The 25323-nt window shown below is 40.1% G+C and overlaps 1 protein-coding gene across 3 annotated transcripts; it reads left to right on the top strand.

Moving 5' to 3' along the window:
* Positions 1-142: 142 nt before the first annotated feature.
* ddx61 (DEAD (Asp-Glu-Ala-Asp) box helicase 61) lies at positions 143-24477 on the top strand. 3 transcript variants are annotated; one of them, XM_061776983.1, is made up of 13 exons: positions 143-328; positions 8022-8661; positions 8750-8813; positions 11098-11202; positions 14108-14237; positions 14379-14549; positions 17235-17329; positions 17397-17519; positions 17602-17730; positions 17886-18066; positions 18142-18243; positions 21502-21710; positions 23778-24477. In XM_061776983.1, exons 2-12 carry the CDS (start codon positions 8513-8515, stop codon positions 21699-21701), a joined length of 1449 nt encoding a protein of 482 aa, XP_061632967.1. In that variant the 5' UTR covers positions 143-328; positions 8022-8512; the 3' UTR covers positions 21702-21710; positions 23778-24477. The 3 variants fall into 3 exon arrangements, with proteins under 3 accessions (XP_061632967.1, XP_061632968.1, XP_061632969.1); XM_061776984.1 differs by having other exon boundaries at positions 144-328; positions 14403-14549; XM_061776985.1 differs by lacking the exons at positions 8022-8661; positions 8750-8813 and having other exon boundaries at positions 144-328.
* The last annotated feature ends 846 nt before the right edge of the window (positions 24478-25323 follow it).

The raw sequence follows: 25323 nt of genomic DNA, 5'->3' as shown, positions 1-25323 counted from the left end.
AAACTGATATGCAAGGCCATATATGGGTTACCAGGTCACTGGAATGGAAAGTTTTTAGAACCCCAGCACCTCAGCGCTGCTTAAATTTAAAAACTGTGATCTGATTGGTCAGTGGACCGCCCGCCTCCATTGAGCCGACCGACCAATCGAAAAGCGAGTGTGCGGCCATGTTGAATTGTCAATAATTTGAAAGCGAGAGGGACAAAAGAAGTGATATTAGAAGGAAAGCGGATTTCTCCAAACCTACTGGTCGTTACACGCTTCACAAAGACCACGTTAAAAAGCGGATGAACCAAAAGATACTTTGGATGGATATAGCAAACTCAAGGTAGGTTCGCCAACTGACTCCAGTAACTTCTTAAGCGCCGTAGCTTAAACAGCGAAGGGGGCGAGGCTCATAGCATGCTAACTTCATTCGTCTACTTGGGGAAAAGTTCACGACTATTTAAAAAAAAAAAAGTGCATTAGAAATGACTACCAAGGCTCTTTATATCGGCGTGCCTATGACTTATGAGGGGGTTTTACAAAACGAGTTTGAGTTGACCGCGGCGTCAATGTTATTTCGCTAAAGCCACGTTGATATGGCAAAACTTTTAACAGGGCTACATTGCTAAGTAAGTGTGCTAACTCTTTCCCCCCCTACCCTGTTAGAGTGTCAATCAGAAGCATTGAAATGACTTTTGTTTGAAACGTCAATTATTGTTCGCGTTACCTGAGCTTGTAGTTTCGGCATCACATCACAGTCATGCTGATAAAGTTGGTAAATGAAAATTTGTATTCCACAGTGAAGGTCTGCTTGGCATTGTTTTTAATTCTCTTTACAGCAACGCTGTAACCCAAGATTGTTTGATAAACTTAAATAACTGAAATTGTGATTTAATCAGAGGTGGCAGTGATTTTAAAATCACAGCCGACTATTACCTCAACTCTCTCCATTTGAAAAAGCTATTCGAGTTGTTGGGCAAAATGGTGCAAAACAATTATCGTGACCAAAATAATCACTATCAATATGATAGCGATGAAAAAAAAGAAGAAAAAAATGATACATGCTCAAAGACATTCTCACATTATGTTTTGAAGATAAATGTAAAATCAGTAACCCTGTCTACTTTTTGGATTTTAAAAAAGCAACCACCAAAGGCACCCCACGAAATGTGTGCAAATGACTAAAGTTGACAGTGACGCATTTAATTTAATAGTGGCAGGACGCCAATAAAACTTAAATTACTATAGGATTTGCTAGTATTCTCATTTTTATTAAAATATTTGCAACTCTCGTACTATACTATGGCATGTTTTGGGATTTCAGCAGAGTTCAGTTATGTGATGGAAAAAAATCTTAAATGAATCAAAACTGTTTCATTAAAGAATATTCGTTGCAAATGCAAGCCCCTTCACTTGATAATACAAAATTACTTACCGTTACACATTAAAGTATGCTTACTCATTCCTCATTGTAGAATTAATTTTAATGTACCAGTTTGGTTTTCAACAACTAGATAAGACGTCTGTTTTAAAATACATAATAATTTTTTTTAAAATACTCTGGTCACTGGTTGTCAGTCAAATCTCACCTGGTTTTAGGGATGATTAAAAATGTTTTGTTTTTTTTTTTTCTAATTTAAATCAGATTTTTGTATTTAAATGAATTATTTTATTTTGATTTCGCTAGAGCCACGTTGATATGACAAAACTTTTAACAGGGCGCATAAAAGTTATGAACAGAATCGGTGACAAAGGGCAGCCTTGGCGGAGTCCAACTCTCACCGGAAACGAGTCCGACTTACTGCCGGATATGCGGACCAAACTCTGACTCCGGTCGTACAGGGACTGAACAGCCCGTATCAGGGGGTTCAGTACCCCATACTCCCAAAGCACCCCCAACAGGACCCCCCGAGGGACAAGGTCGAACGCTTTCTCCAAGTCCACAAAACACATGTAGACTGGTTGGGCGACTCTGCTCCCTCATGGGAAGGCGTGTCGGTAGAATTGAGGAGGTCTTCGAAGTATTCTCCCCACCGACTCACAACGTCCCGAGTCGAGGTCAGCAGTGCCCCATCCCCACTATACACAGTGTTGATGGTGCACTGCTTCCCCCCCGTGAGACGCCGGATGGTGGACCAGAATTTCCTCGAAGTTGTCCGGAAGTCTTGAGTTTTTGCTCCAGCGACCACCAAAGCTGCATTCCGCTTGGCCAGCCAGTACCCGTCAGCGGCCTCAGGAGTCCCACTGGTCAAAAAGGCCTGATAGGACTCCTTCTTCAGCTTGACGGCATCCCTCACCGTTGGTGTCCACCAACGGGTTCGGGGATTGCCGCCACGACAGGCACCGACCACCTTACGGCCACAGCTCCGGTCGGCCGCCTCAGCAATGGAGGCGCGGAACATGGTCCACTCGGACTCGATGTCCCCCGCCTCCCCCGGAACATGAGCAAAGTTCTGTCGGAGGTGGGAGTTGAAACTCCTTCTGACAGGGGATTCCGCCAGACGTTCCCAGCAGACCCTCACAATACGTTTGGGCCTGCCACGTCGGACCGGCATCTTCCCCCACCATCGGAGCCAACTCACCACCAGGTGATGATCAGTTGACAGCTCCGGCCCTCTCTTCACCCGAGTGTCCAAGACATGCGGCCGCAAGTCCAATGGCACGACCACAAAGTCGATCATCGAACTGTTGTTGAATTGTAGTTAGTCGTCGTGTGCATTTTAGTTATGGATAGTTAACAATATAGTGTGTTTCCTCTGTTTTTTTAGTCATTACTAAAACAAAGGCTGAAAATCGGTTTACACTTATGACATACACCGTGACTGAATCAAGTGTCTTGGTTATTGACTTGCCTCATGTTCCCAAGCACTGTAATTTGTTCTTGATAAATATCTACTGCCTGAGCATAAATAGCATATTATTATTATTATTATTATTGAAAAGCATATCAAGCTCTGGTTCTCGTGAACAAAAAAGTAACTAGTAGACTTTACGGCAAACTGATCGGTTTTGGCTGATAATTAGCATTTTATGATGATCGGCTTTCATGTCATAATTCGCCGATCGGATCAATGACGTAATCGATTGGCTCCACAAAATACATTTACTCCGTGTCGCGTATGAATCCAAAAGCTCGTTTATTTTTAGCCTTGTCTTGTGGCGCAGTACTGTAACTATCTGATGGCCAAGAAAGTATTTTTCAATCTTGTTGATAAAAAAAACACGTCGTCGGTGTGGGACTATTTTGCGGTGTCTCGGACAAACAACATGCAAGTTATTTGCAGTCTGTGCACAACTGAAGTACGTCGTGGGGAACGTCATCTAAATGCTTCAACACAACAAATTTGATCGGGCACCTGAAGAATGTACACGAGGAGGAGCATGGCGCTTTCAAGCAACGCAGAGTGGGTGGGGTGGTGGAAGGAAAAGCCAAACGGACGCAAACTCTAGACAACACCCGTCCATATAGCCGGGACAGTGAGAACGTTAGCGTAAGCATGTCATGAACAGTATTTGTTAAAGTAACTTAATTGCAATAAATAAATTTAATTACAGTAAGTTAGCACCCATTATTTCTGTCATGTTGTAAAAATGATCTGACGTAAACTTATGTCAGTAGCCAATCCTTGAATCCCCCCTAGAGGTCATTGATTTTTTAACTTTTGTCTAAAATGCTAGAGAATAATTTTGAGCTGGGATGGGCTCCAGTACGCCCGCGACCCTAGCGAGGATAAGTAGTACAGAAAATGGATGGATGGATACAGTACTCGGTATACAGTACACTAGTATGTACAATAAAAGAACATGTCATACAGTACACAAGTCTGTACAATAAATGAACAAGACCTGTAAATGGACACATTGTTCCATCTTATTATCGGTTATTATTTTTTTAAACTTGCTGATTGGTGATCGGCCCCAAAAATCCTGATCTTGTAAAGCCTAGTAACTAGTGGCAGATAAATCAGAGTAACTGTAATCTGACTACTTTAATATAAAAAGTAACACGTTAGATTACTTATGACTTCACCGGACTGCATGTTTTGAGTAACGTGTTACTTTGTAACTTTGTAATGCGTTACATGCATCATTGATTAGGACATGGACACAATTCTCATCTTTTTGGTTCTAAACACCACCACCACAATGGATTTGAAATGAAACGAAGATGTGCGTTAACTGCATACGTTCAGCTTTAATTTAAGGGTATTGACATGCAAATTAGGTGAATTGTGAAGGAATTAAAGCAATTTGTATATGTGCCTCCCACTTTTTAAGGGACCAAAAGTAATGGGACAACTGGCTGCTCAGCTTTTCATGGCCAGGTCTGTGTTATTCCCTCATTATCCCATTTACAAGGAGCACATAAAAGGTGTAGAGTTAATTTCAAGTGTGCTATTTGCATTTGGAATCTGTTGCTGTCAACTCTCAATATGAGAACAAAAGAGCTGCCATTGTCAGTGAAAGCAAGCTATCATTAGGCTGAAAAATCAAAACAAACCCATCAGAGAAATAGCAAAAACATTAGGTTTGGTCAAATCAATAGTTTGGAACAAGCCTTCACTAGAGTGAATACACAGGGTTCAGCACAAGATGTAAACCATTGGTGAGCCACAAAAACAGCAATGGGGTGAGAGGGGCGGTCCGCACTCTGTGACGAATTGAAGCATTGGTTTTTGACGCGGGTGATTTTGATTCGCCAGCATGGCTAACATCAGCAATATTCGCTTTGCCACATCCTGTTTTGTTAGCCATGGGGGAGGTGGCGAATGGGCAGCGCAAACACTAAGAATGGATTTGAAGTGAAACGGTGTGCCTTAACTGCAGATTGCTTTAATTGGAGGGTACATCCAAATCAATTGAACGATGTAGGAATTATAACAGTTTGTATTAGAGGCTGACATTCTTTCGGGATTCCTGCGGAATGGGAGTGAATTTCACTATTAAATAACGGTATTGGGCAGGAGCAGTCGCGTAAGTCACCAGAAACGGGAGGGAGCGGGAACTATGACAACAACGTCATAAGGAGTGGAAACCATGATATTTAAACCATGGTTTCCACTCCTGGTGACTTACAAGATGTGAATGAAAATGGAGCAGGGAGTACAAAGGGTGGGGGGGTAATAAGAGTGGGATTCAGTAAAAGTTTGGCTCAGAATTGGGAGGAAATGGGGTCAATCTCTGTGGGAGTGGGAGCAAGCGGGATTTGTTCCCCCTAAACACTCACTCGGAATTGGGAGGGAGTGGGATCAATCTCTGCGGGAGGGAGCTGGAATCAAAATCCACTCCCGTGTCAGCCACTAGTTTGTTGTCTTTAGTGTTCGCACTGCCCGTTCGCCATCTCGCCATTGGCTAAATGAAACGGGATATGGCAAAGCAAATGTTAGCCACGCTGGAGACTCAAAATTGCTCATGTCAAAAGCCCATCCATCCATTCTCAACAGGCTTATCCTCGTCAGGGTCGCGGGGCGCTGGAACCTATCCCAGCTGACTCTGGGCGAAAGGCGGACTACACCCTGAACTGGTCCCAGTCAGTCGCAGGGCACATATAGACACGTTCAACCATTCGTACTCACATTCACACCGTCACTGAGTGGAAACTGAACCTGCGGTGCCTGCACCTAAGTCAGGCGAGTGTACCACACTACACTGTGTCAAAAGCCCTTCCTGATCAAAGTTAAGTTGAGAACTCACATTATGCTGTGTGGTAACGGTGTCAGTGGTTTAGTTTTTTTCCCCCCTGCTTCGTAAAATACTTCAATGCATCACGGAGTGCAGACTAGGGAGAGCTGCCGCTGCTCACTAAGCAGACAGGCTCATGGGGTTTCCCAGCTTTGGGTAGATGCGCGTCAGGAAAGATAAGACCAAATGCCGCTTGGCACCTAATTGAAGCATATTACTGCAACGTGCGCTTGAAATGTTGATGGTTAGTGTCCTGCAATTCGGGGGTGGGGGGGGGCACACAATCCAGCGTTCGACATTCCTGGCCAGTACGGCGCTGTCCCCCCCACCCAAGGCTTCCAAGCCGTGGAGATGAAATTTATCTTTGCGTCCTGTGTCAACGCATTGTAAGTCACTAATCATCGCCTCTATGCTTACCATGCTTCTTACACACATCGTTTACGTTATCACGAAGAGAGGGCGAAGAGTGGGTAGGAAAAAACAGAAAAGCGTGATGCTAATTAATTAGCTATCGTGTCATGAAGTCTCAAATGTATAGTATATCATTATTAATAATGTATATTTGTAATTAGGGGTTTAACGATTCGTTTTGGCGACTATTTGATTCATATCGTAATTCCTTGAATTAAAGTTCTCTCCCGAGCACCGTTGACCACTAGCACACGTTTTCCCCTATTTTGTTGTTATAAAACACACGGCGCGATCCATTGTTGTTGTCGTCGCCATGGTAACGTGTATCCGGTTGCGTTTGAGTTGACAAGATCGTAAAAGATCGGGATGCGGTGGTATCGGTATACAAGATTTTAATGCAGTAGTCTGACATGGTGCAATCAGAAAGACCAAATTTGTCTTGTAGTCTGATCCGCGCATTACGTGTTGTCTGTCTCAGACGTGTTTAAAAATAAAAAATTAATAAATAAAACAAAAAAAACTTGGTTGACAGATATTTACAGTACTATGTCAAAAGACACGCGACAAGGCTAAAAATAAACTAGCTTTTGGATTCAAATACACTATACTCGATGGCGACGCGGAGTAAATGTCTTGCGCAGCGGTGAATTATGACATTAAAGCCGATCAGCATAAAATGCTAATTATCGGCCGATACCGATCAAGCCGATCAGATCGGTGTAATGTCTCATTTACATCTGGAAGCCTAAATTGCCAAGCACACATCGATCCAGTTTGACCATAGGACTATAAATCGTTACCTCACTTTTAAGATAAGATAACCTTTATTAGTTCCATAATGGGGACATTTTCCATCATATCAGTAGCAATTGTGGATATAGAAAATATAAAACTCTTAACTATTGTCCATGCATAAAGTATCAAATTTAATCTATCAGCAAGTTGTTTGTTTGTAAAATAGTGCTGAGTTTGTATTTTACTTTTGAGATCTTATTAATCAGATTTAATAAATGCTTTTTTAAAAGGTTGAAAACATAATTGGTAAAGGCGAATTAATCCATGGACACAGATATTTTTGACTATGGCACGTTGAAATCTCATACTTTGATTCAGGCTGCAACTGCCTCCGCCATTACAAGGTTGATGCAATAAAAACAAAATAAATATTGAAGCGTATAATTTATTAACAATTACAATTATAGAGTAATGATTGTTGTGCAATTCAACAGTATGCAGAATTATTTTTTTTTAATCCTCTTAATATACTGCAATAACTGTCCTGACAAATCTTGACAAAGTTTTCAAAATATGGAAATTCACACAAATTTGGACAAATTGTTCTGGAAGGTAATTTCTATAGGTTGGCAGCTCTGAGCATTGCACTTAGGTTCAGTTTTGACAAAAGGTGAGGTATGTGATTTAGACCACATTGTCCTGCTTTCCAAATATGTTAAAGTTATCTGACATCTTAAGTTAGCCTACTAATATTTACCACCAAAGATTTAGAATATTCATATCTTCAACTAAAAAGACATTTCCTGAGCTAGACAAAGTCCTAAAGATCCTTCTTGAGGATTATTAAATAACAAGTGAATCATCTCAACACTTTAGTAAGAACATTAATTAACATGTAGTTTATAGGGCTGTCCCGATCCAACTTTTTCACTTCTGAACCGATACCGATATTGCAGACTTGAGGTTACCGATATCGGTCTGATGAGAGATCAGCAATAGTCATACATACTTATTTTGTAGTATGGAATAATTTCAAAATCAATTCATTAAAAATACAAAAATCCGACTTGAATTTGAAAAAAAACCAAGCAAATTTAATCATCTCTGATGCCAGGTGACATTTGGCCGACTGACAACAGGTGATCAGAAGTATTTATTTTTGTTGTTGCATTTGTGTAGGTTTTAAAAAAATTCTTGTTTTATTGCAGCTAACCTGGATTTGGCCAATCCAAAAGCACTTTCCAGACTATCATCTCAACAAATAGAAAAAAGGAAAAAACATCCAGGTGGTAGAAACACTCACAGCAGTGCAAAAATCAAAGAAACTGAATTTATACATGTAGCACGCATCAGACACTACATTCTAAGACACCAATGAACAGGATTGCTATTGCAGCAAAGATAAGAGGACTTTCAGGTAAACGCCCTATAAGAAAGAAAAAGGGTGTATGTCAAGTCACATATTTTTGATGTATTTATTCATTTGAATGTTAATTTCTCCAATTTTTTGGGAGCATTATCTTGTAAATAATCATATTTCACGCACAGGACTCTTATTTTCAAGGGGCCTGTTGACCGATACTCAAAGTGCAGTGCACTTTTAACTTTTTTTAGTCTTAATTGATCAGTGAGCAAGAAACAAATCACTGTTGAGCATCAGTTGCGCTGGTAAATTTAAAAAAAGAGAGAGAAAAGAAAAATGGCAACAGCAAGAGCAGCAAACCCAGCACAGATGATCGACTTGATCACAGCAACAAACGGTCAGCTCAGAGGCAGCAAGTCTGCAGGATTCAGTGGCCAGCAGCCCCAGAAGAGAAGGAGTATTCCTCAGAGCAGTGGCGGTATAAAGTAAGATTTGGTTTGATATGCAATTCAAAGTATAAAGCCGCTTCTCGTCTAGCTCTTTTTAAAAATGTATTTTTATTTTTTTTTTTAGGTTTGGGGATGATTGGAAAACGTGTTTGGAGCTTCCTCCAAAAGACAACAGAATAAAAACATCGGTAAAGTACTTTCTGCAATTTAAGGGAAGAGCATTTAATTATTTTCCCCTGTCACTATACTTTGCTGGCACCGATGAATAAAGGTACATTTGTAGTACATACATATTTTTGGGACCAATAATGTGAAAAGGGATTATTTTCGGTGGCACACCTCGTGGCAAAATGTTTGTGGGTCACTGCTATAAAAAAAGTTATTTGCTTTTTGTCTTGCAATTTTTTAATATATAATATGGGATAGAACTTTTGGCGGCACGGTGGATGACTGGTTAGAGCGTCAGCCTCACAGTTCTGAGGTGCGGGGTTCAATCCCCGTCCCCGCCTGTGTGGAGTTTGCATGTTCTCCCCGTGCCTGCGTGGGTTTTCTCCGGGCACTCCGGTTTCCTCCCACATCCCAAAAACATGCATTAATTGGAGACTCTAAATTGCCCGTAGGCATGACTGTGAGTGCGAATGGTTGTTTGTTTCTATGTGCCCTGCGATTGGCTGGCAACCAGTTCAGGGTGTACCCCGCCTCCTGCCCGATGACAGCTGGGATAGGCTCCAGCACGCCCGCGACCCTAGTGAGGAGAAGCGGTTCAGAAAATGGATGGGATAGAACTTTAACTCTCAAATTTAAAAAAACGAAATAAACAAAAGTACAGGACTAATCCATGCAATAACGCAATTGTGTCCAATGCAAGATGGAATACATGCATGCAAATTGCCGTTTTGAACTCAAAATAGGCCATTTACGTGAATCGTGTAGATCTGATGTTTTTCCTTGGGGGAGGGGGGGGGGGGTCGCTGTCGTCATAGGCTGTTTCATACTCCTTGAACACTGGCAGCTACATCCATTCCACAATCCACACACAGATCTAATTGTGAATTTTACTCCGCGGGTGGACTGTCCAGCGGTTGGAGTTCTTTCGTCAAGCCTCCCGGAATGATGGCACGCTCTGAGTTATTGCACTCAGTCGAATGGTGACTGTAGAGACGCTTCTCCCGACTGTTCTTTTCTCATTAATCCATTGCTCGAGTTGGTCTTCCAACTCGGGCCACCTCGCCTTGTTTCCGCGGAAACTCCGCTTCGTCGTCTTGACTTGGCGAAGCTCGTTTTCCTGCTTCCTCCACTTGCGAACCATGGATTGGTTGAGCTTGAATTCTCTCGCGGCTGCTCTATTCCCATGTTCCGCTGCGTAACTAATAGCTTGCAGTTGAAACTGTGCTTCGTAAGCGTGTCTCTTCGTAGGTGCCATTTTCGGGGGTCCATAGCCAAACCAATGCACATACCGGAACTCTATACCTACTGGGGGCGTGTCTTTAGCGTCCTCTGTCACGCGCACCCTTCCCCCTTTACGTCCGCATGCTGTCCTCAGTCACGTCTGCCTTCCTCTCTATAAGCAGCGTGTCGGGAGAAAATGCTCCCAGTCAGTCAAGCGGAGCACCCATTAGTCACACAATAAGATTTACAGATTTTGGAACTTGGTGCACACATAAGGCGCCCCGTCCATTTTGGAGAAAATTTAAGACTTCTAAGTGCCCCTTATGGTCGTGAAAATACAGTACTCTACATGTAGATGATTTATAACGTTGATTAAAAATGCCTAAATTTGGGTTTCTCTGTAGCCAATATTTTGTGATAGCTTTTTCTCTCGCAGCCAGCAACACCTTAAAAAGATAAGTCATAAGTTTATCCAGTCCTTCTGGTACATTTCCAATATAAAGGGCTGTGAATGATACACAGACATCAAAATTTAAGACCTTTATAAGTACTGTATATAAATAATCTTTGCCACTTACCTCCAGAAAATGGATGGAGGGGCAGGACCAAAAGATTCCATGCGTGATCAGCCTGAAAGCCCGTACAGATGTCCAAAGGTCTTTTGTCAGTTCAACCAAAAGTCTTTTGTCAGTTCAACTTGAAGCGATGCCATCCCTGTAATCATAACTTCGCTTAGCACCTTGTCGATTGAGTCTGAAGTTTCGTTTCCTTTCCAAACTCGATCTTGACCTCGTTGAGCTTTGGCTGGCCACAGCTTCTTCATCAGTTTCTTTTTCAGTATTGTTTCGTACTCTGGATCCTACTTTATTTTAATCCCCTCTCATTATGAAAGAGATGTACAAGAAAGAATTGGCTATAGTTGTTTCAATGAGTCAGACTTTTGAAATATTAAATTTCGCAGCTGATACCCAGAGCTGCCCTGTTGTGTAGCACGCCACCAGAAGTCCCACTATAAGCAAAGTTTTTACCAAAATGCATATACAGGTATACGCTGAAGCCATGCTTGTGCTTTTCCAATCCCAGGATGTTACCTCTACCAAGGGAAATGAATTTGAAGACTACTGCCTCAAGAGGGAACTCCTCATGGGGATCTTTGAAATGGGATGGGAGAAGCCATCACCTATACAGGTATGTTTCACATGTATACTGGTGCTTTTTGGCTGGTTGATTCAACAGTAGACCCCTGTCTTTCACAGGGGGTTACATTAAAAGAAACTGCAGCGAAAGTCAAATTCCGCGCATACTGGACACATCACCTAAAAATAACTTTATGTAGTTAATCACGAAAATACCCTTTTACACACATTTTAGACAAAAACTGGTTCGCTGGCCTACTCTGTATGCTCCGTTCACGATCAAACTATGACTTGATGACATGATCAGAGCTGTCAAATGTTAAGGAATGTCCATATTTAGTTACGGAAATCACTGAACGTTGACTCGTTACGACCGTGTGATTGTGTCTGATATTGGGAAAAAATATCCAGCGTCTGAGATTACCAGCACGTCCACATTGAGCAGCTGCTTGGTGCATGCTATTTTTTTACCCCCCCCCAAGGTGCCAAGAGAAAGTTCTCTTTTGGTCCAGTGTCAATGCAATATAAGTCACTGATCATCGCCTCCATGGTAGCGAATAAGCTACACTTCTTATCATGCTTCTTACAAGAGTCATGAAGGTAGGATGAGGAGTGGCTAGGCGAAGACTGTCAAAACCATGGTAATTGCTAAGCGATTGTTAAATGCAGTCGCAAAACAAAAGTGATTTGGTTACACAGTACACTTGTCACATAAGTCTGGCTGGAACCTTGAAAGTAACCAACTTTCAATAACAAAATAACAGGCCAGTTAATGTGTTTAGAGATATAAGTATAAAATAATACACGTCCACACAGGTCTGAACCGGAAATGAATTAGTATGTCACCTGATCCGTCACTTCAGAATGTGGGCAGGTTAAAAGTATATTATCATTATTCATAAATATTTGTAATGTACGATAACATTTTGGTCCCACAATGGGGAAATGTGTATCGTTTCAGCAGCAATTGTGGATATCGGAAATATAAATAGCATGCAAGAGAAGACTTAATTACATTTCTTCTTCTTACATGTACTTCTTGTACGCATACAAGAAGTACATTGCACAAAGTAGAAACCAAAACTATGTCCATACTAGACTTTATGCCGATCTGATCGGTGTGATCGGTATCGGCCTATATTTAGCATTGTATGCTGATATGCTTTCATGTCATAATTCGCCGATCCGATCAATGACGTTATCGACCGGCTCTGCACAAGACCGCGTCACCATTGCGTATGTATCCAAAAGCTAGTTTATTTTTAGCCTTGTCACGGGTCTTGTGGCACAGTACTGTAACTATCTGACGGCCAATAAAGTTTATTTCTATCTTGTCGGTTAAAAAACACGTCATCGGTGTGGGACTATTTTGAGGTGTCTCAGACAAACAACACGCAAGTTATTTGCACTCTGTGCTAAACTGAAGTACGTCGTGGGGAAAGTCATTTATATGCGTCAACACAAATTGGATCGGGCACCTGAAGAATGAAAAAAAGGAAAAGCCTAACCGACGCAAACATCCGTCCATATAGCCGGGACAGTGAGAAAGTTAGAGTAAGCATGTCATTAACAGTATTTATTAAAGTAATTTAATTGCAATAAGTTAGCACCCATTATTTCTGTCATGTTGTAATATTGATCTGACCTAAACTTATGTCAGTGGCCAATCCTTGAATGTCCCCTAGAGGTCATTGATGTTTTAACTTTTGTCTAAAATGCTAGAGAATAATTTTGAGCTGGGATGGGCTCCAGCACGCCCGTGGCACTAGTGAGGATAAGCAGTACAGAAAATGGATGGATACAGTACTCAGTATACAGTGCACAAGTATATACAAGAAAAGAACAAGTTACAGTACACTAGTATATATAAGAAAAGAACAAGTCATACAGTACACAAGTATATACAATAAATGAACAAGTCATGTAAATGGACACATTGCTCCATCTTGTGATTGGATCGGTGATCGGTTATCATTTTTTTTAAACTTGCTGATCGGTGATCGGCCCCAGAAATCCTGATTTGTGTAAAGCATTGTCCATACATAAGCTATCCAATTCAGTCTATCAGCAATGTTATTTGTTTGTTTGCAAAATTGAGTGCTGAGTTTTTGACGTTTGAGATCTGATAAATCTGCTTTAAAAGACCTTGAGTTTTTTGTTACCTGGTTTGAAAACAGAATTAGGCAAAGGTGAATTAATCCATAGATTGAAGCCTGCACCTCCTGCGGCTGGTTGAGGTGGCTTAATACTGTGTACGGTCCTGGATATGCAGTATACAAGATTTAGTAGTGTTTTAGAAATTTTAAATATTTGTGTTCAAATGTTCTGAAGTGTTTAAAAGTGTTCAAAATGTATTTTTTGTTTAATCAAAAGTATTCTAATTAGTATCCTTACTTTTTAAAATAAATACAAATGCTATTATTCCACAGATTTTTACTGATGTTTTAAGTTGTTACCGTTGTGTCATTTCAGTACCTGTATCAAGGTTCTTTATGCAGGTATAGTATCAAAGTCAAAATTTTGGTATCGTGTCAACACTAGTGCAACACCACCGATACTGTATACTACAAAACAATTTCATTTGTTTACTTAGTTTGAACCACTGCTGCACTAGACCTTTAGCCATATAAAAACATAGTATGTTGGGATATCTTTATTTTAATTAACAACAAAAATTAAAACAATGGATACAATTTGGATGCACTCATTCTCTTTTTTTTTTTCTCTTTTTTTGCTTCTAACTGCATTGCAGATATCAGATTGGGATGCTATATTGGCAGATACTGAAAATGAAGTGACTGGGAGTAAAAAAAACAAAAAACGGGATCAGGACATCCCTAATGCATTTCTAGTTATGTTTGCAGAAGCTGAATTTTTTGCTATTGTTCATTGGCTTTAATCCCATACTTAATATTTAAGAGTGAACATGACTCATTAATACATGTGCTCGCTCATAGGAGGAAAGCATCCCCATCGCCTTGTCAGGCCGAGATATTTTGGCCCGTGCCAAAAACGGAACAGGCAAAAGTGGAGCCTACCTCATCCCTCTCCTGGAGAGGATAGACCTAAAGAAGGGTCACATTCAAGGTCAGTGTTTGCATGCTCCTTCTCAATGTTTTTATTTTTTTATTTTATTTTACTTGTTTATTTTTTGCCACTTGATTATTGTTAATGATGAACATGGACTAACTTTGTCCACGCATGTCATCAACCCTCACATTTCATAAGCCCTCCCCACTTGTTTCCACATAGCCTTAGTCATAGTGCCCACACGAGAGTTGGCCCTGCAGATGAGCCAGATCAGTATTCAACTCAGCAAGCACCTTGGAAGAGTCAAGGTCATGGCCACCACCGGCGGCACCAACTTGAGGGATGACATCTTGCGGCTCGACGAGACGGGTACTTCTCTATAGTGAAGACATTTCCATACTACTTCCACTCAGGGCCACATACAGAAAGATGGAGGAGGACAGAGGGGGCTCTTCACCTTGTTAATCAAACCGGCTAAAACCAATTCAGAATGTTGTAGGTACACATGCTAAGGAGTAAAACATTTAACAGAAAAAAATGTCAATCTCTGCTTGGTGCTATTGGTGACAACCAATAAGTTTTCATGTTGCATCATTCCCAAAAAGATCATGGCTGTATTAGCTCAAAAGGGTCCTTCTACTAAATACTGAGCAAAGGGTCTGAATACTGTGTGATATTTCAGTTTTTCTTTTTTAATCTGCAAAAATTTCAACAATTGTTGTTTTCCGTCAATATGGGGTGCTGTGTGTACATTGTGGGGGGGGGATCTTAAATGATTTTAGCAAATGGGTACAATATAACAAAGAGTGAAAAATGTAAGGGGGTCTGAATGCTTTCTGTACCCACTGTACTTGTGTACTGTATACTGAGTATCTTAAAGTATTCAATCTCTAGTGCATTGATTCCCAAACAGTATGCTGTGGCACATTAGTCTGCCATGAGCAATCTTCAGGGGTGCCGTGGAAAATGATCAAATTTTACTTAACTGCTCAAAAAAATTATTCATTTACAAGAAATTTTATCTTTGTTCCTCTGTGTATGCCAGTGACAGAACAAATAAATGCTCTTCTCTTAGATGGCAGGAAGTACATACAATAATTACTGTGTAACTACTTTTGGTGACATTTGTTTGCTGGTGTGCCAAGAGATTTTCCAATTGTAAACTATGTGCCTTCGCTCCATAAAGGTTGGAAATCATTGCTTTAGTCAGGGCATGTATTCTAATCAGTCAGGTCAAACCAACATTACAACATGACAGAAATAATGGGCGCTAACTTACTATAGTTGAATTACTTTATTGTAATTTCCGGAAGCGTATTGCTTGGATTAAAAAAAAAATAATCCTGTTTTTCTGAGTAATGTTTTTTGAGGGCTTTGTTTTTCTGACTATTTTTTTCTGTTTTTCGGGACATATTGAACTCACGCAAGAACCTGCGAACTGCAAGTGACACTTTGCGGAATCCGTAGTAAGCAACATGACCGCCTTATTCAGTTTGATCAAGTTTTATTTTGATATGGGTTTAAGACACTGGGAGATACTCCTGTCTTTGAGTCACATAGATGGTATTATTAGTTTGTCGACATTATGCAGGCACCTTAATTGAACCGGTAAGGTAAACGTGTATGGGCAGGTTGAAGGTGTGCGAGCAGTAATCCGCCATTAGTGAGTCCGCAAAGAGTCACTTGCAGTTCGCAGGTTCTCGCGTGAGTTTGATGTGTCCAGATAATTCAGAAAAAAATTAGTCAGAAAAACAGGTGGAAAAAAATTTGTTAGAAAAACAGATGGGGAAAAAATTAGTCCGAAAAACAGAAAAAAAATAGTCAGAAAAACAGGTGGGAAAAAAATTAGTCAGGAAAACAAAGCCCTCAAAAAAATTACTCAGCAAAACAGGAGTTTTTTTTTTTTTTTTTAAATCCAAGTGAATGCAATACGCTTCCGTAGTAATTAAATTACTTCACACACGCCGAAACTTTAGAGCATGATTCGACATAATGCTCGCATATTTACGCACAACCGTTACTGCTTGCACTAGCTTGCTAGGCTACATAACGTTTTGTTGCCTGCTTGCGAGCCGCATTGTATTAAAAGTACGTGAACATACCTTAAGCAAGCCTTAAATGAACATAATCTCCCGAGCACTGGTGACCACCAGCACACGTTTTTCCCTATTTTGTTCTTATTATACACATGTCGCGATGTCATCGCCATGGTAACGAGTGTATCCGGTCACGTTTGAGTTGACAGGATAAAGCCCAGTGATCGTAAAAGACGGGATGTGGTTGTATCGGAATACAGGTTTATTGCAGTAGTCTGACATGGGGTAATCATGAAAGACCATATTTGTCTTGTAGTCTGATCCACGCATTACATGTCTGTCTCAGACGTGTTGTGTGACCCACACTGCCATTTAAAAAAAAAAAAATTAAAAAAAAAAAAAAAAACTTTATTGGTTGTCAGATATTTGCAGTACCTCGTCAAAAGACACGCAACAAGGCTAAAAATAAACTAGCTTTTGAATTCAAATATACTGTACACGATGGCGATGTGGAGTAAATGTCTTTTGCAGAGCCGATCAATGATGTCATTGATTGGATCGGCGAATTATGACAAAGCCGATCAGCATAAAATGCTAATTATCAGCCGATACCGATCAGGCTGATCAGATCGGTGCAAAGTTTTATATATATATATATATATATATATATATATATAAAATATACACACACACATCTTTTAGTACTAAATACTGTATCTTTTGAAAACATTGCTCGAAAAATATTCACACTTAAATGTAATTCCTATTTTATTCAGTATTGCCGTCCGTAGGCACCACCTGCTATTTTATTCTCATGGGGAAAAGTCAGTTGGGGGTTAGGTGCTTTTTCCTTTTTCTTTCCCCCCCTCCCCCTCTCAACTGAGCAGCCTTCAATTAAGGGCAAGGCATAATGCCGTCTGAGGAAGTGTGGTATGTGCAATTTTTTTTTTTTTTAAGCAAAGGTAGAGGAATCAGTTTGTATTGTGTAATAATTGATTTGCTGTTTTTGTCCCAACAGTGCATGTAATAATCGCCACACCTGGAAGAATACTGGACCTGATGAAGAAGGGTCTGGCTAAAGTCGACAAGATACAAATGATGGTGATGGATGAGGTAGGCCTTTCTTGGGTTATTAAAAGCATCTTTTCTTTTGATTCCCCTTCATGATTGGCACTTTCAGGCAGATAAGCTCCTCTCACAAGACTTTGTGGCCATCATTGAAGACATCATCAGCTTCTTACCGAAGAACCGGCAGATTCTGCTTTACTCCGCGACGTTCCCCATCAGTGTGCAGACATTCATGGTATGATGACTTTCACTTCCAAACTTCTGGGTTACAAGAAAAAGCATTTTCAGACTTTTTTTTTTTTTTTTACCCCGTCCAGAACAAACATTTGCAGAAGCCTTATGAGATAAACCTTATGGAGGAGCTGACTCTGAAGGGCATCACTCAGTATTATGCGTATGTGACTGAAAGGCAGAAGGTCCACTGTCTCAATACGCTGTTTTCAAGGGTAAGTGTTAAGCTCCTATTCCATTCTGTTCTAACCTTGTTTTTGATTTGAATCAAGTACCACTAAAGATCCAGAGATGGTCACAAAAGGATTATGCTTTTTTTCCCCACAACTATTTGGATACACTGCATACACCTCTATAATGTTTGTTACAGCTTCAGATCAATCAGTCCATCATCTTCTGTAACTCCACTCAGCGGGTAGAGCTCCTAGCCAAGAAGATTACCCAGCTGGGCTACTCTTGCTTCTACATCCACGCCAAGATGATGCAAGAGTACAGGAACCGTGTGTTCCATGACTTCCGTAACGGATTGTGCCGAAATTTGGTGTGCACAGGTTGGTAGAGAAACTTAGTGCATGTTTTTAATAACTGAAAGTCAATTTGGTGGTTAAAAATTTTTATTTTCACAGACCTGTTCACACGGGGCATCGACATCCAGGCGGTCAACGTAGTCATTAACTTTGACTTCCCCAAAAGTGCAGAAACCTACTTGCATCGCATTGGAAGATCAGGTAATGGCCAACAGTTCCTTTTACCCACGTATTCCATCCCCCCATATAGTCACTCCCCAATAGCGGAGTAAAGGTACAATTAATGTACATTGTTTAACAAATGTATTTGACCATCTGTCATAGAGAGAACATCCAGCATAATGAAGTGCTTTAATGCAGGCTTTACATTTTATTCAGCTCTTGACGTTTTACCATTTTAAACAAGAATGAGGAATTTTAAATTGGATTCATCTTTTTATAGCCAATTTTGTGGTGGGATTCAGCCACTAAAACAATTTTCTGTTCAGGAATGCAAGTGAATAACTATAGTTCGACATTGTAATCAAGAAACCCCGCTCCCCGTGCCCCCCATTTTTTTCAGTTATTTCTTTTGTAAATCAGTAAATTAGAAAATTCATGGCTATTCGGCGTCATCTTGTGGCGTTTTAGGGCATTACAGAAATATCTCAAGTTTTTCAGCAAATAGCTGAGGATAGGTTTCCCCAAAAACTGTGAATAGGTAAAACTGTGACTCGCGAACTGCAAATAGGTGGGGTTCACTGTTTAGTGCAGAGGTTACCAACCTTTTTAAAACTTGGAGCCACTTATTTTTAATATGAATGGCTACCAGTTTGATTCGCACTTCTGAAATAACACATCTGCTCAAATTACCCCTTTGTTATTATTAGTAATTAGGCTTTACACAATCAGGATTTTTGGGGCCGATCAGCGAGTTTAAAAAAAACGATAACGATTTCTGATCACAAGATGGAACAATGTCTATTTAAATTACTTGTTCATTTACTGTATATACTTGTATACTGAGTATCTTAAAAAATATATTCTCTAGCATCACCGCCGAATGATTTTTCACCGATAAGATTGAAATAAAACGTTATTGGCCGTCAGATAGTTGCAGTACTACATTACAAGACACGTGACAAGGCTAAAAATAAACTAGCTTTTGGATCGGTACACAACAGCGACGTGGAGTAAATGTCTTTTGCGGAGCTGATCAAGATTGGCGAATTATGACATTAAAGCCGATCAGCATAAAATGCTAATTATCGGCCGATACCGAGCAAGCCGATGAGATCGGTGTAAAGTGTAGTAGTCACAGTCATCTAGGTGAAGACACTGATCGTGTTAACTGTGTCTTGCAAATATTATCAACACCGATTCAACAAGGTAGGAAACAAATAAATATCAATATCTGTTACTTCTAGAAATCTCTGCAAGTGTTTACTTTTTCAAGTGATCACTTGCAGCTATCGGATATCTGTATTGGTATTGGAGTATTCTACTAAGAATAACCAAGTATTCGGATAAACTAATTTTGTTTGATTAAAGAGCAATTACGAATACATGAGAAAGTAAGCCATTTCACTAAATAATGAATGACCAATTGGTTTCCTTTTTTAGATACTCAACAGTTTTATTTCTTAAACTCACATTGAGCAGAAAACAGTACTTTCTTGTTTATAAACATTTTCAGTGAGACAATTTCAAACAGATAAAAATAAAACACAAATATAAATACACTTCAGTTTAAACTTAGCATTACTTGTCAGTATGAAAAAAATAAGGCAATTAAAAGGCCTAAACAACTTTTGTTGTGCAATTGAGCAGCTAGCGTTTTACCATGCGACATAATAATGCAGTAGCTTCATGCCTGTGCACTTTTGAGTTTAGATGAGACTAACTCAACTAAAATGAAGACTCCTCGAGAGGCAACACAAATATTGCCTTCATTTAGTTTGAGTACATGACCCATTTTACTCTAAAGTCCTCTGACCATGTTGCCACGTTTCACAACCTCTTTAGACATGCCAGTGGCAAACGCATCACTCCCAATAATTTTTTTCACTTCCAGTACTTGACTCAAAATCTAGCCGCTTAAAGATCAGATGGTAGTACACTGGCCATATGTCTCACAGTGCTTAACTATTGGCATACACTGAGCAAAACTGCCCCCTAACTCATATGACAAGCACCCTGAATGAAGTCACGTTATAGTCTAGGACATACTGTAGTGGTCACTGTCGTAATAAACTGGCCACAAATTTGTTGGTAGTCATAATAAACAGAAACCTTAGACCTCCGCAGGGCTAATGTTATGTTGGAAAGGTACATTAACGTTAATCTCACTGATTTGTGCTACCGGTACGTCAATTTGACCTTTTCTCAGGTCAGAGATGTTGCGAGATTGACATGCTTGAGCGACGTACTCTTGTAAAATCCAAGGTCTGTGTTACGCGTCACTGATGTTTTCTGCTCAGTCTGAAATGCTCCCACACTTTCAGCATTTTCATTTTTTCTCACATTTTTCTTATTCTACTTCTTGTACTTCCATCACATCATCGTTGTTCAGTGGCGGTTTACAAACTATAATAGTGCATTACCACCCGTTGTCACCATCTTCTCACTCCTTAATTCAAAAAGAGCTTCCACCCCCTTCCTCCGCATTGATGACATAAGTGCGTTGTTCTCGTGTGTCTGCTCAGTTAAGCTTCACAGTTAACTAATTCAAGCCATTGATAGGCAGCTACTGTATATATCCACAGTATCTAAGTGGGAAGACTGGCAGTGAATGAGTTAAATAAGCGGATCCCCGAGGTGACGAAGCCCTTGATCATTATATCCATCCATCCATCCATTTTCTGAGCCGCTTCTCCTCACTCGGGTCGCGGGCGTGCTGGAGCCTATCCCAGCTGTCATCGGGCAGGAGGCGGGGTACACCCTGAACTGGTTGCCAGCCAATCGCAGGGCACATACAAACAAACGACCATCCGCACTCACATTCACACCTACGGGCTATTTAGAGTCTCCAATTAATGCATGTTTTTGGGATGTGGGAGGAAACCGGAGTGCCCGGAGAAAACCCACGCAGGCACGGGGAGAAGATGCAAACTCCACACAGGCGGCGCCGGGGATCGAACCCGGGTCCTCAGAACTGTGAGGCTGACGCTCTAACCAGTCGTCCACCGTCCCGCTCATTTTTTATAATTTTATTAATTAATTTATTTATTTATTTTACTCTAAGTGTACCAGGCACATTAGTGTGCCATGAGCGCTCTTCAGGTGTGCTGTGGGAAATTATACAATTTTACGTAATTGCTCAAAAAATTATTTATTTACACAAAATAATGTATCTTTGTTCATCTATTGATGCCGGTGAAGCATAGTGACAAAACAATGGCTTGGCTTAATCGAATAATCATTTTACACGTATTTCTGCGTTCATAGCACTTGATTTCCATATGTATTGTTCTCTTTCAGGGCGCTTCGGTCACCTGGGTCTGGCCATCAACCTGATCACGTCGGAGGACCGCCACAGTCTGAAGAGCATCGAGGACCAGTTGGTCACCGACATCAAGCCCATCCCCGGCAACATCGACAAGAGCCTGTATGTAGCAGAGTTTCACTCTGTGGACCCCAACGATGACAGATCAGCAAACACAAAACAGGGAGCAGCCTGAATGAATGTGGTAAATTGCTTTGGATTACTCCATGAACCTTTTTAGCAATGCCATATCTATCTATCTATCTATCTATCTATCTATCTATCTATCTATCTATCTATCTATCTATCTATCTATCTATCTATCTATCTATCTATCTATCTATCTATCTATCTATCTATCTATCTATCTATCTATCTATCTATCTATCTATCTATCTATCTATCTATCTATCTATCTATCTATCTATCTATCTATCTATCTATCTATCTATCTATCTATCTATCTATCTATCTATCTATCTATCTATCTATCTATCTATCTATCTATCTATCTATCTATCTATCTATCTATCTATCTATCTATCTATCTATCTTTAAAATAGGAGTTGATGGGTATCAAGGGAATTTAACTGCTGTATAATACAACTAAAATAAAGCCATTTATTTATTTTGAGCATCCAGATGCTTTCCAGTGTGGCAATAAATTAAATTTCCTGTTAAATGGTTATCACAACAGTTTTCCTCTTTGCCACCCTCTTTGTTAGATTTCTGTGGTGGTTGACTTTTGAGACATTAGTTCTCCTCTTCCGTCATTTCTCATTTTGCTTGGATAACAAATTGTAACACTTTGGATTTGACTTTGGAGGTTGCGCTCTCTTGTAGTCAAAGGTGTGTTCGCATTCTATACACTATGCACTATGAAAGCCGTCACTGGTGTGTATTAATGCGCCACAGGGATCTAGCCCGAAAGAGCGTGTAATACAACTGCTAGTGGATGGAATCCTCTAGCATGGAGAGGATTAAGGGAGAGTTATATAGGTTTCAAAGGTGAAGGGTGACCTGCTTTGGCCTGTGCAACAGCAGTCAACAAAAATGTCATTGGGATGCTCTGAGGTAACGAAGTAGAGCATTGGGCCTAATTTGAGCCATACCGTTTCATATCTTGTAACTGGTATACCTAATAAGTAGAAGAAAATGTGCACATTTGTAAGTGTAATTAAGATATATTGTAATTACGGTATGAAATTTTGGCCATAACGCACAACACTAATCGGTCTGGCCTTTTTTGTAAAAAAAAATTCTCACTGTGATTATCTGTCATGTCTCTTGACAAATTATCATGTGTGGGGTGTGTCGAGATTTTTCCTCTCAGAATCAGAAAACGGTCATGGCCAAAAACGACAATTGTGAGCCTCCAGCATGAAATCAATGGGAAGTTTTGAGCTGGAGCCCATAAAGCTTTGACTATGTGAAAAAGCTACATTTTCAGATTGATTCAAACACCTGAAAAATAAGTAAACGTCACATCCTGGGTGGAATTGATGTTTCTTAAATGCCTTGGAAATACAGTAAATGCTTTTATTGAGAGGGTATAGCAGAATCTCCATGAGAAAAGTCTGAGGACGAGAAATCAGCGACACTAATCGACTGCTGCCGTGCGCAAAACAAGGAAAACCACATCATATCTTGTATCAACAGAAATATTGGGGTTCTCTGCAGCTGCGGATTTAATTAAAATGTACGTCATTATACGCATGAACCAACAAGAGGCTGTAATACAGTCCATCATGGTGGTCGATTGTTGCTAGGCTAATGCTGAAACGCAGCTTCCGATCTTTAAATTGACCTATCTTCAACAGATTTTATTTATTTTTTTAGTACCACAACTGATACATCATTGTAAAGCATTTTTAATCCCTTTTCAGAAAATGTTTATAGTTCAAAACATGGCTGTGCGACTGCTGATTGGTTTCGTGCTGGATGGTCACAATTGTAAATGTTAAGTGTCCAAAATTTACGATCGTTATGTTTGCGTTCTCCCTGATTGTGGCGTGAAATGCAACAATAGCCAATTAGGAAGCTCAGGCTATCACCGGGTACAAATAGAGGAGCAACTGGTTTTGTTCAGTTTTTGTCTCATAAGTTATTTAGTTATGTTTTACATATTGGATTCTGTGTTGGTCATCTCTAGCACACCATATATGGCTTTTTTTTCCTGCTGTGGGGTTTCTCACTTTTTAAAAATGGATTAAGATGTTAGAAATGGGTATGCATGTACCCAACTTATATCCTTATATCCTTTGTTTTTCAGGAAAGATGTCGTCATTGGCATCGCAATTAGAAGAGTCCTGTTTCACTACGTTTACAACCGTTGCCTGTTTTGTCACACGCACATGCGCATTCTGGTTACCTGCTGCCATGTAAACCAACCAACAGTGATGGATACAGCTGAAAAGGCTAAATAATAGCCATGCTAACTTACTTTTTTTATTTTTTTTGGGGGGGGGGGGTAAACTTCAATCTGTGTGATGCATTCTTTTTATCGGCCACCATTCCAACTTTTTTCCCCTCTTTTTTTCCATCCTCCCCCTTTTTTAAATAGTGACTGCTACAATTTATGCAGTAACAAATGGCAGCTGTGTATTTATTTTGAGCAGCAGCTTATGGGTACATTAACACACACGCACCTAGTTTGACAAGCAGGCCAGTTCAGTTCAGTTGCACTCATTTAAACATCCATAGTTTTCTTATCAATGGCAGCAGCATTGGGCTAAAAAAAAAAAAAAAAAAAAAAAAAAACTTCCCAGAAGAGTGAAAGATAAACATTGTTTCAATCAACAAGACATTTTGTTAGAAACTTTTCATGGTCTTGCCATTTGACTATTATTATTTTTTTTTTTTTTGTCTGTCTGTCTCTGACCACGTTATTCCATAGCAGCAAGCGAGACGAGCAAGAATTTTTCTGTAAGATGCCGTTGCCTTTTGGGAGAATAAAAGTAACTTGAGGTTTATGTTCTTGCTTCAGTATTTTTTTTTTAGCTACACATGCACAACATAATGGGAGTTAATAGATGATATACAAAAAACACTTCCGTAACAAAGCGAATTTATTTATATAGCGCATTTCATACACAAGGTAACTCAATGTGCTTTACATGATTAAAAGCATTTAAAAACAAAGAAAAAAACAGCTTATAAACATTTAAAACAAAGAGAGGAAAAAAAATACAATTACAACCGCATACAGTGCAAGAAATATTTAAAAGTGGAAATGTTCTAAAAAGCATGGGGGGAAAGGAAAACAAACTTAAAAACATGCCCACTTGGGGCTGACGTCACTTCTGTTGGCAACTTATTCCATTTGTGTGTAGCATAATAGCTGAATGCTGCTTCACCATGTTTGCTTTTGACTGTGCTCCACTATTCGACCTGAGCCTGTCGATCACAGAGCCCTACTGGGTTTATATTCCATTAGCATTTCATTCATGTATTCAGGACTTAAACAGTTTAGTGATTTATAGACCAGTAGCAGAACTTTAAAATCTATTCTAAACTTGACTGGAAGCCAGTGTAAAGACTTTAGAATTGGAGTTCTGGTCAGAACCCGAGCTGCAGCATTCTCAATGAGCTGGAGCTGTTTAATGCTCTTTTTAGGGAGTCCAGTCAGAAGACCATTACAATAGTCAAGTCTACTTGAGATAAAAGCATGGATGAGCTTCTCCTGGGGCCTCATGTACAAAAAGTGCGTACGCACAAAAACGTGGCGTCCGTTCTTTTTCATGGTAAAGTTCAGATGTATCAAGAGTGACATGACTGGAAATGTGCGGTGCCTCACGCCAACTGCATGGCTGGCGTAC

The sequence above is a fragment of the Phyllopteryx taeniolatus genome, chromosome 6, assembly GCF_024500385.1.
Source record: "Phyllopteryx taeniolatus isolate TA_2022b chromosome 6, UOR_Ptae_1.2, whole genome shotgun sequence".
Lineage (NCBI taxonomy): Eukaryota > Metazoa > Chordata > Actinopteri > Syngnathiformes > Syngnathidae > Phyllopteryx > Phyllopteryx taeniolatus.
This window is presented reverse-complemented; position numbering and strand designations above follow the sequence as displayed.

What these genes read in the sequence shown, in the direction of transcription:
- ddx61 (XM_061776983.1), top strand. Translation starts at nt 8,513, where the DNA reads ATGGCAACAGCAAGAGCAGCAAACCCAGCACAGATGATCGACTTGATC. An exon ending in CAGAGCAGTGGCGGTATAAA is followed by an intron (nt 8,662 to 8,749) that starts GTAAGATTTGGT and finishes TTTTTTTTTTAG; the next exon opens with GTTTGGGGATGATTGGAAAA. An exon ending in ACAACAGAATAAAAACATCG is followed by an intron (nt 8,814 to 11,097) that starts GTAAAGTACTTT and finishes TTCCAATCCCAG; the next exon opens with GATGTTACCTCTACCAAGGG.